The sequence below is a fragment of the Acomys russatus genome, chromosome 25, assembly GCF_903995435.1.
Source record: "Acomys russatus chromosome 25, mAcoRus1.1, whole genome shotgun sequence".
Classification (NCBI taxonomy): domain Eukaryota; kingdom Metazoa; phylum Chordata; class Mammalia; order Rodentia; family Muridae; genus Acomys; species Acomys russatus.
Window position 1 is genome coordinate 26,850,863 of NC_067161.1, and position 14,729 is coordinate 26,865,591.

General features: G+C 43.0%; 1 protein-coding gene across 8 annotated transcripts in view; it reads left to right on the forward strand.

Annotated features, from left to right (window-relative positions):
* Ebf1 (EBF transcription factor 1) overlaps nucleotides 1–14,729 on the forward strand; it is a 431,261-nt gene that overhangs the window by 321,561 nt on the left and 94,971 nt on the right. For 5 of the 8 annotated variants that reach the window (XM_051168354.1, XM_051168352.1, XM_051168359.1 and 2 more), the window contains one exon: nucleotides 10,951–11,084. In XM_051168354.1, coding sequence (XP_051024311.1) covers nucleotides 10,951–11,084 — 134 coding nt within the window. The remainder of the gene's footprint in view (nucleotides 1–10,950; nucleotides 11,085–14,729) is intronic. The other 3 variants (XM_051168355.1, XM_051168353.1, XM_051168357.1) reach the window with 1 other exon arrangement.

Below are 14,729 nucleotides of genomic sequence, written 5' to 3' on the forward strand. Positions count from 1 at the left end.
TATGAATGTCTCAGAGCTACAACTTCCTCATCCATAGAGTAGAATAAGCTACTTGAGCTTGCCCACCCCTCCAGGTGAAGATTAATGGCAAAGACCTTCAAGCACTAACCAGTGTTCAGAGCATCAGGCATTGAGTGCCAAGTACTGTCATCATCCATCAGTGCGCCAATGGGTGAGGTACCTGTCTGCAGGCTGATTCTCTGCACACTTGTACACACACACTGTGCATGGGAGTGTGCACACACACATACATCAAAGTTAAGTTCAAGAATAGCAAGGGGTCAGAGCAGGGAAACCCATGAATGAAAATGACAGAAGGACTTGAGAAAGGCTTGAGTTTTCTAGACAATGCTAGAAACCATCAACGCCATATATGGAAGCAAGTGGGAAGTTCCCTGAGGAAACAATGCCAGGAACATTTGGGGACCGTGAAACTATAGCATTGCACCACCTCCATTTGCATGTATGCTGCCCCTCATCTTCCTGAGATGAATCATTCTTATTCCCACCTCTCATTTATTCCCCTCTTACTCTGAACATAAATGAGTTCATTTAAATGCAATACAGCCTCATGAAGTGGGCTTTTAAAAATAATTATGGTCCCCCAATTAAAATGGCAGAACCCGGGAGTTAGGAAAAGGGATTTGCACCCAGAGGTGAAGAGTGACACTGGCCCAGGAGCGGTGGACCCCTGGATCCGCTGCATCTGAGCCCAGTGCTACCTCTTGGGTTGGGTAGAGGAAATCAGCCATACTCAAGAGGGCAACCACTGACATCTAAGCGAGCTTCGACTAGCTTTGGGGACTAACCGGACTTTGAACACAATCAGCAGGCTGTAGAAATGAATTGGAAAAGACAAACACCTTGGCTTTTTTTTTTTTTTTTTTTTTTCACAATTCTGACAGGACAGTCCAGATCCTGAATAGTCATGGAGGAAGTTGAATCAATGCCTCATAAAGCTTACATAGGAAAGGAATTTCCATTCCTCTTTGCTCATCGTGCGCAGATAAGTTTGATGGTCCACATTTCTGTGCTTGTGACGTCACGGCTCATCACCACGGAAACATCTGTGCTATAACAAATGCTGGCTTGCAGCACCGCTGGCCATGTTAGGGAGGAGAGGAAACTGGTTCAGCGTGATAAGGCTCTCAGTCATGAAAGTTCACTCCAACTCGCTTGCCGTGGCAGCTGTACTTGTGGAGAGAAATACAGACGGAGTTATTTGCAAAAGCAAAAAGCACGGCCCACCCCTTATTAAAAGTTGGGCAAGGTTGATTTTGAAATGCGGCTCACATACAAAACACAGGTTCCTTAAAAAAAAAAGTCACTATCTATGCTGTCTTGTGTGATGACAGTGGAAATCCTTCAGGCTCTTCTCCCCAACTGCTTATACAAAAACTATATGCATACAACAGAAGGCAAGATAGGGAGCTTCCACAGGCTCGGGGAAGGGGGTGGGTATAAGGCAGAAGCAGAAATGGCCATGGCTAGAGTTTGCCTTTATTGTTTGATGAGTCAGGGGCAGCATTAGTCACTGCAGAAATGAACTGCTGAGAATTAATTCCTGACTTGGGGAGGATTTATATGCTCTGTGCACTGGAGGATCATGGGTAGGATCTAGCCTTTAGCCCTATGTGTTTGGGCTATGGTTTGCATAATGGTCTAAATTCGCAAGAGGGTGACATAGTAGATGGGAGGGGTGGAGGTTGAGGGGCGCAAAGAAGAACAATTAAAACGATATGTGCATTTGGAAATGCCCCAGGGAGTCTCATTACTTTGTATACTAACTTCAGTTAGAATTTGGTTCCTGACAAAAGTAAGATTATTTGTAAAAATCCAGATGACAAATTCTCTTTATAAACTAAAGAGCCACCAAGTTGGAGCTCATATGCTCAAAGGTCAGCAGTTATGTCTCATTCAACTGTGTCCCTTTTTGTTGTGTTAACTCCCTGCCTGCTCCTCGGGGGGCTTTGTAGTCCTACTTGGCAGGGTTTGAAGGTATCACTCCTAGCAGGTCTCCTGGGATATGCACGATACCTCATAACTGGCTTGTAGGCTCAATGATCTAAACTTGGCCCAAAGATCTATGCTGTCCAATAGAGCCTTGTGAAGATAAAGGGGTCCTACCAATGTGCTGGCCAGTAGCTCCTTACCTCTGGCAATATAAGCAACAGGACTAAGTGAAGAATTTTATATTAAAATTAATTACCCATAGTAAGTTATTTGTGGATATCGTGGCTCCTGCATTTGGGCAAAGCAGGTTAAATAATGGGGTTGGATTCCAGTTAACTAGCATTAGCTAGTTAATTAACTAATCACTTATGATAAAATGTGAAGGATGGACTCTGAGCCTATGTATGAGGACATGCCCATGTTACAACAGTAGAGAGAGTGAGTGTGTGCGTGTGTGTGCGTGCATGTGCGTGCGTGCGTGTGTGTGTGTGTGTGTGTGTGTGTGTGTGTGTGTGTGTGTGTGTGACTACATCTTATTACACCTGGTTAGAATTTTCAATTGCAGGGATCAATGAGGTATTTACCCACACATTCCTACTAGCACACTGAAGTTTGGATGGGAAGTGTCACTCTTCTCTGACATCTCGCTGTTCAGTTAGTTAAGGGACTACTCATACTCAGATGGACTAGTGATGCCCATATATGGAAAGGCTAGCCTTATTTGATGGTCTGCTGAGCCCCACCCCTTCCTGTGGTGTGGAGTCACTGTGAAAGTGTGGATGGGATGTCCACAGATGGGTGCTAGCTCATCCTGAGGGCGGCCCCTCCTTAGGACCAGTATCCATCACAGGTGTCGTCCCTCACAGTTTTCATCGCAAGCATACCAAAGCACACCTACTGATCATGTGGCTGAACCAGCTGATGGACAAGGTTCTAAGAGATTCTTCAGTCAGGCAACTTAGCCACAGATTCATGCAAGGTGTACCTGGGAAGCCTGTCACAACCCTTCTGTCCTAGGCTCCCTGTCATTGTTGCAGAGGTGATAATTCTAGAACCACTGCAGGCATTGTTTTCTGGCAGCCCCTGGCTTCTGTCCTGAATGCTCCCATTGAAAGGATGAGTGGCCACCGTTTCTGAGGGTGTATGCAGGAAGCACCAGCTGAGCTCAGCTTGATTTATTCAAGAGGAATCTGTAACCTGCCGCCTCCTCCAGGCTTCATCCCAGAAAGGACATTTCCTGAGAAACATACAAAACCTAATAGAAGTGACAGTGAGAGTTGTAGCAGCTAATTTGTTTTAAAATGACTAATACTAACCCTCTTGTAATAGAGGGCAGGGAAGGAAGCCCAGGTGACTGGCTTCTGTCTGAGTCATCCACTCAGAATTACACATCACCTGAACTCAGAGTCACAGTTTTGTGGCAAAGCTACCACACTTATATCCCCATTCTGCTTTTTCAGACAAATGTCACCATACATGCCTAGGATGATAGTACACTGAATAAACCCCCAAATTAATAAGGAGAAGAACCCTGGGACAAAAAAAACAAAGAGTAGATTTGACATGCTTTTAAACTTTTTAGTGCAAGTTTTAGTGCGACCCAAGCCAGACTGATGCAATGTTCAATGACCTGTATGCATGTGTCTCTCTTTCCTCTGCACTCTGAGTCCTGCTCCCAGACACAAGGAAGCTAAAAATTCATATTCAGCTAAGAAAAGGCAAGCCTCAGTGAACAGATGGAGCGGAGTGCAGCATAAAGGTTTAATCCTATCAGGCCGATTCCTGTATGGCCATCTGGATAATCCCACACACACATTCAAGTCCCGTTAAAAATACGATTCCAGCCAAGATTAATGTCACAGATTTTCCACTGGACATGTTCATATTTGACTTCATGATACTCCAGGCTCAGGAAGATTCCTTGTGAGTAAAGACTAGTGTACTCCTTGAAGGCATGGTTACGTGCTTTTGTCGTTGTTGTTAAATCTGAAAATTGTTTCCCCTTTTCTTAATATCAGCTGTTTGTCTGAGAGGGAGGTGATTTGCACTCCTTTGCTTTCATGGCTTTTTTTTTTTCCTTCCTTAAACTTCTCATGCGGCAGGGTAATTAGGAGAAGAGAGTAAAAATAATTTTGTGCAGAAAAATTTCCCTTGTTGGGGGGAAAAAAGAATTATTTACTCATTGTGTCATCAGAGGCAAGCAGTTTCACTGCTGCTGCAACAAATACCACAATTGGATCCATGAATAATTCATTCTGAGGGCTTGCCTAGCCTCCGTGACTATTTTCCCCCTATTACTTAGCAGTGGAGTTGGCTGACAATCACAGAACAAGGGAAGGAAAGAGAAAGCTCATGGCGACGTTTGCCTTTCAGTCTTTCAGGATTAGAATTTTGTGCATTTTAAGTTCAGATCTTCCATGCGAAATGCAGGTCGGAATGCAGTGTATTCAGCCCTTCTTGACTCACAAACTTCTGAGGTTCTGTGTGTATTTAACAAACAACTTTTGTATATTGTGAAACAATGCTATGTTGCCTGTCATTAAATCCAAAAGCCTTCAACAATGTTTCAAGTGCAATTTAGAAGTTATAGGCACATCAAAATGTCAGGGTTTCTTTCTTTTTTTTCCCCCACAACTAAATTGTTAAACAGCCCTGAAGTATGAACATGAACCGAGTTCTGGTTCTCAAACAGACTCAGCTATTCAGAAGCCCTTGCCCTGAAATGTTCCAGAATAAAAGTGTGTGACCACACTTATGCCCTTCTCTCACTCAGGTGCTGTGTGCACTGATCGCTGAGGTACTTAGGAACTTCAGACAAAATGAGAAAACAGCAAATTAAAGAGGAAGTAGATAGACTGTGGGCTGGATCTGTAATTGGCAGGTGGCATCATTTGGGACAAGTGGAGGATAACCACTTCCTGCCTCCAGAGGAACCGTCTTTGGAGCAATGTTTCCATCTAGTGACTGGGAGGTTTTTCCTTTCCTCCTTTTCAGAGCCATTAATGCTGTCAGAGCAAAGGGCTTTCCTGCCAGATGAAGTCACTTTGGGATAAAGGATGCAAAGCACTTGAAACTCTCAATTTCCTCATCTAATATTTAATAGGTTTAATTGCATCTGGTATTGAGAAATCTCTATATTGTGGCTTACATTTCTCTTTACAGTGACAAACACCACACACACACACACACACACACACACACACCACACCACACACATGCATATGAGAGAGGGGGGGGGAGAGAGAGAGAGACACTCTTTTAATTAGTGTGGAACCCTATTTTGGGCCCCCTTTTTGTCTCTATCTGCTTGTTTGGAAACAAATCAAAGGAAGAGTTTGGGAAAATCATCATTTCACTCAAAAAAATAGCAAGACAAATTGTTGCGACTGTGCAGTGGGTTGAAATGGGGCTTGTCCATGGCCCAACAGCTTCTGGAATGGGGTCGCTCCTAAACACAGCACCACTAAAGCCTAGCAGATAAACAGAAGAGCGTTTGCATCAGTGCACAAAGGTGCCATTGGAAGGAGCTCAGCTTGGACTGGCGAGGTGATTCATCAGGTCAAGGTGCTCACTGCCAAGACTTACAAATGCCAAGTTTGATTCCCTATGACCCACATGGTGGAAGGAAAGAACTGATCCTTGCAAGTTGTCCTGGGACCTCTGCATGCACACCCTGGCATGTGCATGCCCCATAAACTAACGAACAAAAACAAACATTAAACTTAAAAAAAAAAAAAATAAAAGAATCCAGCTCATGGGCTTTGCGTTTTCTGACAAGCTTAAGACATTTTTGAGCATTAAACAGTAAATCCATTTTCTCTGAAACAGTTCTGACGTATTTCCCAATGAACATTCATTTCCGACAAATGTCTTTCAAAATGAAAATAAACAAAACAGCAACAGCTCGCTTTACCTTTGGATGTTCTGGTGTCAAGTGTCCCTATTCAGTCCATTTGTCTGAACATTGTTAGCAAGCAGCTTAACTAAAATCTCTTAGGAAGGTTTTTTTGATAAACAAAGTAAGATGATGAGCACATAGGGCACCATACTAAATAAATGAACTCCGAGTAACAGGAAGCCAGTGACAACAATAATGGAAAATGATGGCAGAAAACAGTGTACAGTATATCTGATGTGAGTAGGCATTTTCTGTGCATTTTGGGTCAAATCTGTGAGGTCTCAACCGCTGGAGCTTAAAATAGTCTTCATGGAGCACGTAACTGGAACTTGGACTAGCTGTGAAAGGATACAAGTGATGTCAAGTGAGTCATCGGTGTTTACTAAGATACTGCTAAAAGCTGGTGCTGTTTCTGCCACCTCCTTTGGGAGCCTCAGATACCTGCTTTGTAGAATCGCCTGTTCATAGAGGGCCATTTGCTGGAATGTTAGAAAAAGGAATCTGAGATGCTTCATGAATGGACACAGTGGAACCAGAGAGCAACCTTGTACCCACTTCACAGTTCACAGTGAATAGCAACTTGAGATATGGACAATGATTCTTCGAAACTTCCCAAGTTTGTACATTGTGCCCATTGATAAAGTACTGTTTGTCCATGATATTAAAAGGCAGAAAAAGAGGGAACAGAGCCACATAACACATGTCTACTGCGACTTCTGTCATGGGGCAATGATAATGACCAAGCCCTCATGTTTTGAAATGAGATATGATAAACCTTGAACCTGGGTCATCTTTATGGCTACCCTAAATAAGTGAGGCATCGATCAGAGCACAAAGAGACCTCAGAGGCAAAAACAAGAGCAGCCCCAGGACCCCGCTGACAGACACACACACCACTAATTCACCTCAATGGGCAGGCACCTCTGAGCTCAATTAACCTGTATTCCCAAGGCCACCCATAAACCCTGAGGTAAACACAGCTCTCCAGACCCTGGCTTTCTATCAATGAAATAGGTCATTTCTATCAGAGGCCGAGCTTGTAAATTCACCTTGCTAATCAAGAGCCCCGTGTTCCTGGTGCAAGCAGGCAGGCAGGCACCAGAATCATGTAGCATTGATTCTATAAGTCAGACCATTTAAACCACTAAGGGCATCTGTGATTTCTTCTGCCTTCCGAGGTGATTTGAAGAAAATATATATGTTCTGGAGGTGGAAGAGGCGATCAGAAATGCCCCCAGTGCAATTGTCTGCACACACGTGAGTTGTTAAATATGTACTGGAGGCTGAAGGATTTCTCTCCTTCCTATTTTTTTTTAAATGCTTCGCTTTCTTTTTCTTCTCAGAGCAGCCATTGTTCAAAAGCAAATTGGAAATCTGGTAATTAGGCCCTGACTCACGGTGTAGTATTAAAGTCTTGAGCCAAAGTTCAACACCCTGAAATGAAATTTAAACCAATTAATCTGTTAGATTTTTATCGCTTGTCCGTGTTTTCTCAGCAATTCCCCCAGCACGTGGCCTTTGATCAACTCTCATACAAACGGTAAAATGTGTGCCTGCTGCTAGCAAGACGGAATGACATTAACATGGTCCTCATAAAACAATCAGAGCAGAGAAGCCCTCAAACAGGCAGGGCATAGTAATATTTAATAAAAGCACACACATAATCTTCAGAATTAGCATTTTGTGCCTTGCAGTACCTTTGGGAGAAGAGCTTTTATTTGTGGAGTGATCATTATAACAAAGAGGCGCTACCTAATAATTCCCACTTTAATTCTGCAATGTGCCAGGAGCATTTCAGAACCATTATGCTAAGCTGGTGGGGTAATCATGTTATTGTCACAGTTTGAAGGAAGGAAAATCTCTACTTTGGTGGCTGGTGAGGGTGGGGGGAAGCATTAAAGAAAAGAAGGGGGGGAAAACTTTTATTTGTAATGAAATTTAGAACCAGAAATGGGTCTGGTGCCCTTGTGGACAGAGTGTGAAAATATGCTGGTGGGAAGGAGTCTTTCATTAATTAAACCACAGATTTTCTGGCTTATAAAAAAAATTGTCCTGCTTTCAAATCTGCCCCTTCCCTTCCCATTCTTTTTGAGAAAGAATGCCATCGGTTATCACGGCTCGTTATTGAACTTGTGTAAATCTCTTTGCTTTCAAATTCTGCTGAATCCAGCCGGTGTGACTGTTAAGACATTGGTTCTCTCTCTGTGCCTGTGAGTGGATGGTATCAATGCAAGCGAGGCCCTAGCTGCTCCGAAGGCTCTGCCAGCACCCTTCAACAGCTTACCAATGAAAAGAAGGAAGGAGAGACACAGGGATGGTGGTGTTAGGTGCCTGGATGGATTCTTTTTAGTATTGATTTGCTCTAAAAAGTACAAATGTCACCACGTGCCCTGCTTCACTGAGTTTTTTTTTTTTTTACTCATATATTACTGTAATATATGCTCAGTGGAAAAGCTTCAAGGCGTATAAATGTTAATAGAGTAAACATTAATAGCTATCTTTTCCTGTCAAATCCAGTCCAGTCACATTCTCTTTTCATAAGGACCCACTGTGGACAACTGATGTCCATTCTGTCTTCTAGACTTTTGTCTAAGACACATGGTCACATGTCACCTGGAATTACACATACACACACATATGTGCTCATGCGCTCATGTGCGCACACACACACACACACACACACACACACACACATGCACATACTCACTTATGTACATAAAGGTTCACTGTATATAATTTTTCAAGTTAGCTGGAACACTTTTCGTTAGTCACCTTGTTGTTACCTTTCAAGACTTTCCCTCTGACATCCAGAAAGATAGTATTGACTTTGGGGCTCAGTGTCCTTTCTTTCCTCTAGCGAGTTGACTTACAGGTTGGCTCTGAACAGCTGCTCCTAGAACTTGCCTTAAGTTCAAGTGTTTTCAAGTGTATGTGTGTACACACATCCATATACCCCCAATTCCCCACCTACTTTCAACTTTCCACCCACCCACACATCCATATATACCCAGACTCTATATATACCCCCATATCCCCTCCACACCCCACATACAAGTGGATGAAAACAGAAAGGAGTCAAATATAAATTCAGTGGGTCTTGGCCATGTCATTGTAAGGCCTTTCTCATACACTCCTTTCCGTGTTCTTTTATGCTATAGTAAGAAGTTTGGAACAGATACTTTGTCTAAAACAACTATGTCTGCATACAAATAAAATAAAATCAAAACAGAAACCGTAGAGTTAATAGATGATAACATGGAGACCATCATTTTCATTCTGCAGGGTAAACGCAGTCTCAGCATTTAATGATACCACTGGATTCCATGCTTTGCAATTAGATGGGATTGTAATACCCACTTCATCTAAGCCAATACTAAATATTTTCCCAAGGCATCTAAAAAGACAGTAATAGCTCTGTCTGTGACCTTAGTACCTAAGCATTTTGAGTTATAAATCCTTTAAAAAAATATCCTATATTAATGAAATGTTTTCAAAAATTGTTAAGATTTTTTCATAGTTGTCAAATGTAACTTATCTATTTTATAAACAGCTTGAAATCTTACATTGCATTATGTCATTGCTTCAGAAGCACTTAGCCATGTGTGTCAACAATTCCGTTTTCAATAAAGCTTTTGTATAACAGAAAGTCCTGTGCCCTTGAGACCCTACCCCTGCACCCTCTGTAGGTCAAAAATTGGACAAGTCTGCAGTCCAGTCATGGATCCTTGATGTTTTCTTGATTAATTGCTTTGTTTGGGGGATAAAATGCAGGAAAGTAAATACCCTAGCTGCCTTGTTTCGGCTGCAGATGCGGTCCTGTGAGTTCAGCCAACACCAAATGTTTGGTTTGGATGTTTTCAAACTTCTCTGTGCAAGGTTTTGAGGATTTATTTGAATCAGAACCAACACCGTCCCACTTGTTTGTGTGGTGGCACGTGAACACCAGTCCCACTGGGATTAACTTCTTGTTTTCTTTGCTTGTTGCAGAAGTTAAAACATGAGACTTTGCCAAATTTGACAAAGTCCACTACTAATTATTATTATTTTTCCAGCACTTCCCCCTCACTTTTAAAATTAACCGGTACTCTCCTTGGCATCAGTGCCTGGGAAGTCAGCCTTGAGTGCTCAATTTTCATTAGGCAGGATGCTCTCCCTCTCTCTCCTTGTGCAACATCTCGCTCATTTTCCATTCTGGCTGTGGTGCTGATTGCTAAAGCAGTCATTATTAGAGGAGCACCAGCATGGCAAGGATGGGTTAAAGAGTTTTGTGGCATCGAGCAGCCTTCAGAGAGTTTTCAAAATCATAACCCTACCACTCCGTGTACGGCTAGTGATTAGGAAAACTACCTCCAGTCTGCTTGCAGTCACAATTTTTTTTGCAAATTATTTCCCATCTCCAAAGGCCGTTTGCAGTACAAAGAGAAGAGATATCAGATCTTGAAAAAGTCAGCCTTAGGTTTTTATGCCTGGGGAAACAACAGAGCCAAGGTCACAAAGAGTGTGCTTCAACCAAGCCATGGTCATTTGTTTGTATAGTTCACCTCAAGTGACCTGTGACTTTGAATCTATAGCATGAGACTCATGACATGTATTTGAAAAAAATTGTAATGATTTTTAATGAGGAATGTGGCTGTGTTAATGTTACAAAGAGAAAGGCATGGAGCAAGAGTCCTTCCTGCTCCAGCCCCCTGCTCACCTTGTCAGCTTTCCATTGGACAGAAATACTCACCTAAGAGTGTAGCCATTTTCATCACGTGAAATATATTCACCTTGGAAGCAACTCTATAAGGCTTCTGCAGCGTTCTAATCTCTAGCATTTGATCCGTTCAGTTTGCCTTCTGTGTTAAATTTCCCAAGTTTTCAATACTGATAAAGATTTGGATGAAATATATTCATCTCAATAGAAACAATGACAAGGTTGTCTTTAAGAACTAAAGTTGCTCCCCGGGTTTCTGGTCCTGATGTGGAAATGCTGAGATCTGGAGGGACTTTCTGTTAGTGAAAAGATAAAAGATTTTTTTTTCTTTTTCTCAAGTCACCCATCATTAAAGTTTGGTTCTAACAGCAGACTCCTTCTCTTTTTCATGTGTGTTGAAAAGCAGCTACTCCCTGTATCAAAGCCATCAGCCCGAGTGAAGGATGGACAACGGGAGGCGCGACTGTGATCATCATAGGGGACAATTTCTTTGATGGGTTACAGGTCATATTCGGTACCATGCTGGTCTGGAGTGAGGTAGGTGTTGTCTGAACATTAATATCTAATAGCTTGGTCTAGTTGAAGATACTGTCTATGCTTGAATTTCTAATAGAACGTGTAGCATTTAGTGGTACCACTCTGGGTGGCCCATCTCCAGTCTACAGAAGTTTGGAAACTAGGAGAGCTGAACTGACTTTCCCAGGAGGCAAACGCTTCCTGTGGGGATCACTTACATCTAACTCATGAGCACCAACGGAGCTTTCTGTTTGGTAGTTTGTCCTCTTGGACTTGCTGTAGCGTGAAGGTCCTTTTGTATAGTGGAGAGTGGAAAGACTATGCAAGGCTATAAAATATATAGGAAAAGCTATTCAAATCTTAGCAAGTTAATTATGTGTGGACCTTCCATAGACAGAATCTACTATGGTTTGAGCTTCAGAGACTAGTATTCATACGACAGTCATCATGCAGGGAGCTCTTGACTTACTCAGTGACTCTCAGTTAGAGTGAGTCGCTGAGGGACCCTGAAGAACCCTGGTTTTTTTCCACAGTAGGAACATACAGCTTTCAGGTACCTTATAATGTGACTCCCTCCATGTGACCATGACTGTTCTATGTGTGCAGTGCTTTCAGCATGGTCATCTGACCTGGCTGACATATCTGGCAAATAATTAGCATTTATTTAAGATCTCAGAATGAGAGCATCAGTATTCCAGGAGGCCACCACCTGTGACCATTATCCAGCCTGTCCAATGTCTTCATTTACCACAACATAGGAAATTAAAGTAGAGTAGGGACTGCAGGAGACCACAGAGGCTGCTCCATCCCACTTGCTTTCCAAGTAGTACTACCTGCTCTGTGTATGGACTCTTGGGATCTTGGCAATGTGCTCAGCCATTGCGAGGTCATCGCACCCTTCTCTCTGTAGTACCAACAACAAACTCTTGGATGTAGCTTTTCTTTTAAGTATCTTAAACCCTAGAGATAAATAGCCATTCAACTAAGAGTAGTGACCCAGAGTGCTCAGGAGGACCGATGTGTATGTAGCCACAAAAAGAAATGTGCATCAGCCTTGTAGTGGGAACTAAGCTTTGTGACTTCACATCCTACTTGTCTTAGCAAGTGCAACCATTTAGCCTTTCTTGATGCTTTATTTGTTTTCCTCTTGGAGGGGCCACAGGAATGAACTGATTGTTGGCTTTCAAAGCCGAGCATGTTTTCCTGAGCAACAAAGCAAAGTGGAACTTGTCCATTTTAAAGCTATCCTTGAGCTCTTTGCAGCAGCAGCCACCCACTCGATGTGCCAGCCACCCTTGCCAGCATGCCGTGCGGCTTTGGTAGTCTCATACTCTGGCCGGAGCATTAAAAGCTCTTATGAAGTTGAACCAGAACCAGGCTTCTCAGTCCATCCAACAAACTGCTATCTAAGCTAGAACATTCTGGGCAAGAAAAGTGCACTAAATGTCTCCCTGCCAACTGTACTCCAGTTTTCACTAGAGGCATCAGGGAGCACATGACAGGATCATCTCCATGGCTTCTTTTCTTGCCAGCTCGTATCTTCTGCCTGATGGTTACAGTGGCCTGTGTGAGAACTGTCTTTCCCAGGTCTTACGAGCCACAGCTTCACCATTTCTGTCACTCTTTTTACTGGAAAAGATGGGGATGCAAAAGAGTTAACCCAAGGTGGGCTATTGCTCTGTGTCCTGGCAATCAGATGAGGACTGGGGTGGGAATCAGAATGGGCAGCAAGTCGCATGGACTTGACAAAAGAGGGTTAATCCAAGGCATCCTGAAGAAACCTGTGCCTGTAACTGCCCAAGTAGGCTCTACCTTAGGTTAACATTTAACTTGGACTAACCAAGGTTAACCTCCAAATTGTGTCAAAAGATCTGTTTCCTTATAGTAAACTACATAGGACACATGGAAAGGAGACTCTACAGAAGCTGTATGGCCACTCTTCTCCCTCCTCCTGGTCCCTACTGCCACTACCATGTGGGTACCTGAATCCCCGCTTCATCTTGCTCAGTCCAGGTGGCCTCCAGGAGGGGAGCATCATGCCATAGGCTGGTTCTTTGCTCTTCTCATCTTCCGAAGTGTCCTAGGGAGCTATGACTTACATAAGGAGTTCTGTCTTGGTAAAAACTCCTATTGTGATTTCTAAGAGATCTCAGCAGATATCCTTGTAGAATTAACAAGGTCACATAGCCAGATAATGACAGACATTAGATCTGATCTGTACAGTGTAATCTTTGAGAAGGAGATGTCCTATTGACAAGAACAAATGTAATCTGAGCAAGGGAACAATACAAGAAAGTGAGAGGAGGAGGTGAGGAATAGCCGAGTCATAGTGATAGCAACTGTGGAGGTGACGGTGGCGGGCAATCATAAAATTTAAGTAAAAGATAATGAGACAAAAGTGAAACTATGTGACCATCTTTTGGTTCCGATGGAACAAAATAAATGATCAATCAAGTTCAAAGCCATTTTGTCAAGGCGTGATTTGGATAGGATCAGAGCTCAATATTGTATTGAAGATCTCGTATCTATGGGAAAGCTCTAGGAGAATGCAGTGTGACTAAGTACCTGGCATTCTTTGAGGCCCTATTTCCAACCAGGCAGCATGCTGAGTGTGGTGGTTGTCATGCAAGCCTGGGGATGCCTGCACACAGTGATGTCCTCTTTCAGTGACAGGAGTGGGAGCTCGGGGAGGGGTGGGGGAAAGGCCCTCAGTTGGTCGGCTGCTCAGTTTTCCCCTGCTGGAGAAGGGACATAACTCTTAGGATTACTTGTGAGGCTCAACCTCACAATTCTTGCTTTAACCTGGACTGTGGTTCCCACCTGGAGAGTAGGGCATTGTGCTCACCTCCCTTGCATGCACTGCCCCGTGCTTGGTGGTGGGGGTTGGTGGTGTTCCTACCAGCACTGCTACCTTCACCAGTCTTGTGGAAATGGCATATGCAGTCTTAGGGAGGGATGAGGAAGACCTTTTGTTTTCTTGCTTTAGGCTGTAGCCAAGAAGCAAGACAAAAAACCAGCTTGGGCTTCTTCTCCAGACCTAGGTCCCTGTTTATCCAATGTCTTTATTCCTAATCATATGATTGGTGGGCACACCATCTCTAAGAGATGTAGCATGTATAATCTGAAGTAGAATTTCCTTCTTAAAATCTGTTTTCCATTTCCCTCACTCCATAGCCTAGAGCACCAAGGCTGGCGCACCAAGACAAGCAGACAGTGGTTTAGATTAGCAGTTGATGCTATTATGTGCAGTCTTTTTTTAGCTGAAGAATTAAAAAAAAAAAAAAAAAAAAAAAGGAAAGAAAGAAAGAGGCAGAGAAAATAGGACCAGCTTAATTTACCCTCAGCTGTGCTCTTCTCCCACCACATCGTCTTTTGCAAATGAGTAGTTCAGCTCTGCTCCGTGCTGTCCCTTGAGGGTTGGGAGAGAGGAAAGGTGGCACTCCATGGGTGCTGCCTTCTGTGTGTGCTCACACAGGATTCTTTTGATTACATACTCCATCCCTTTGTTCTTTTTTTTTTTTTAATTGTTTCTTGCCCTCTTCCCTTTATTCAGTTACTTTACTGATATTCTTAAGGTCTTCTCCCTGACTTACTACCAATTACTTAGAAGAAAATACACTGTAGTGTTTTATATATAAATGGAAGAAAATTACCAAGGTTGATGCG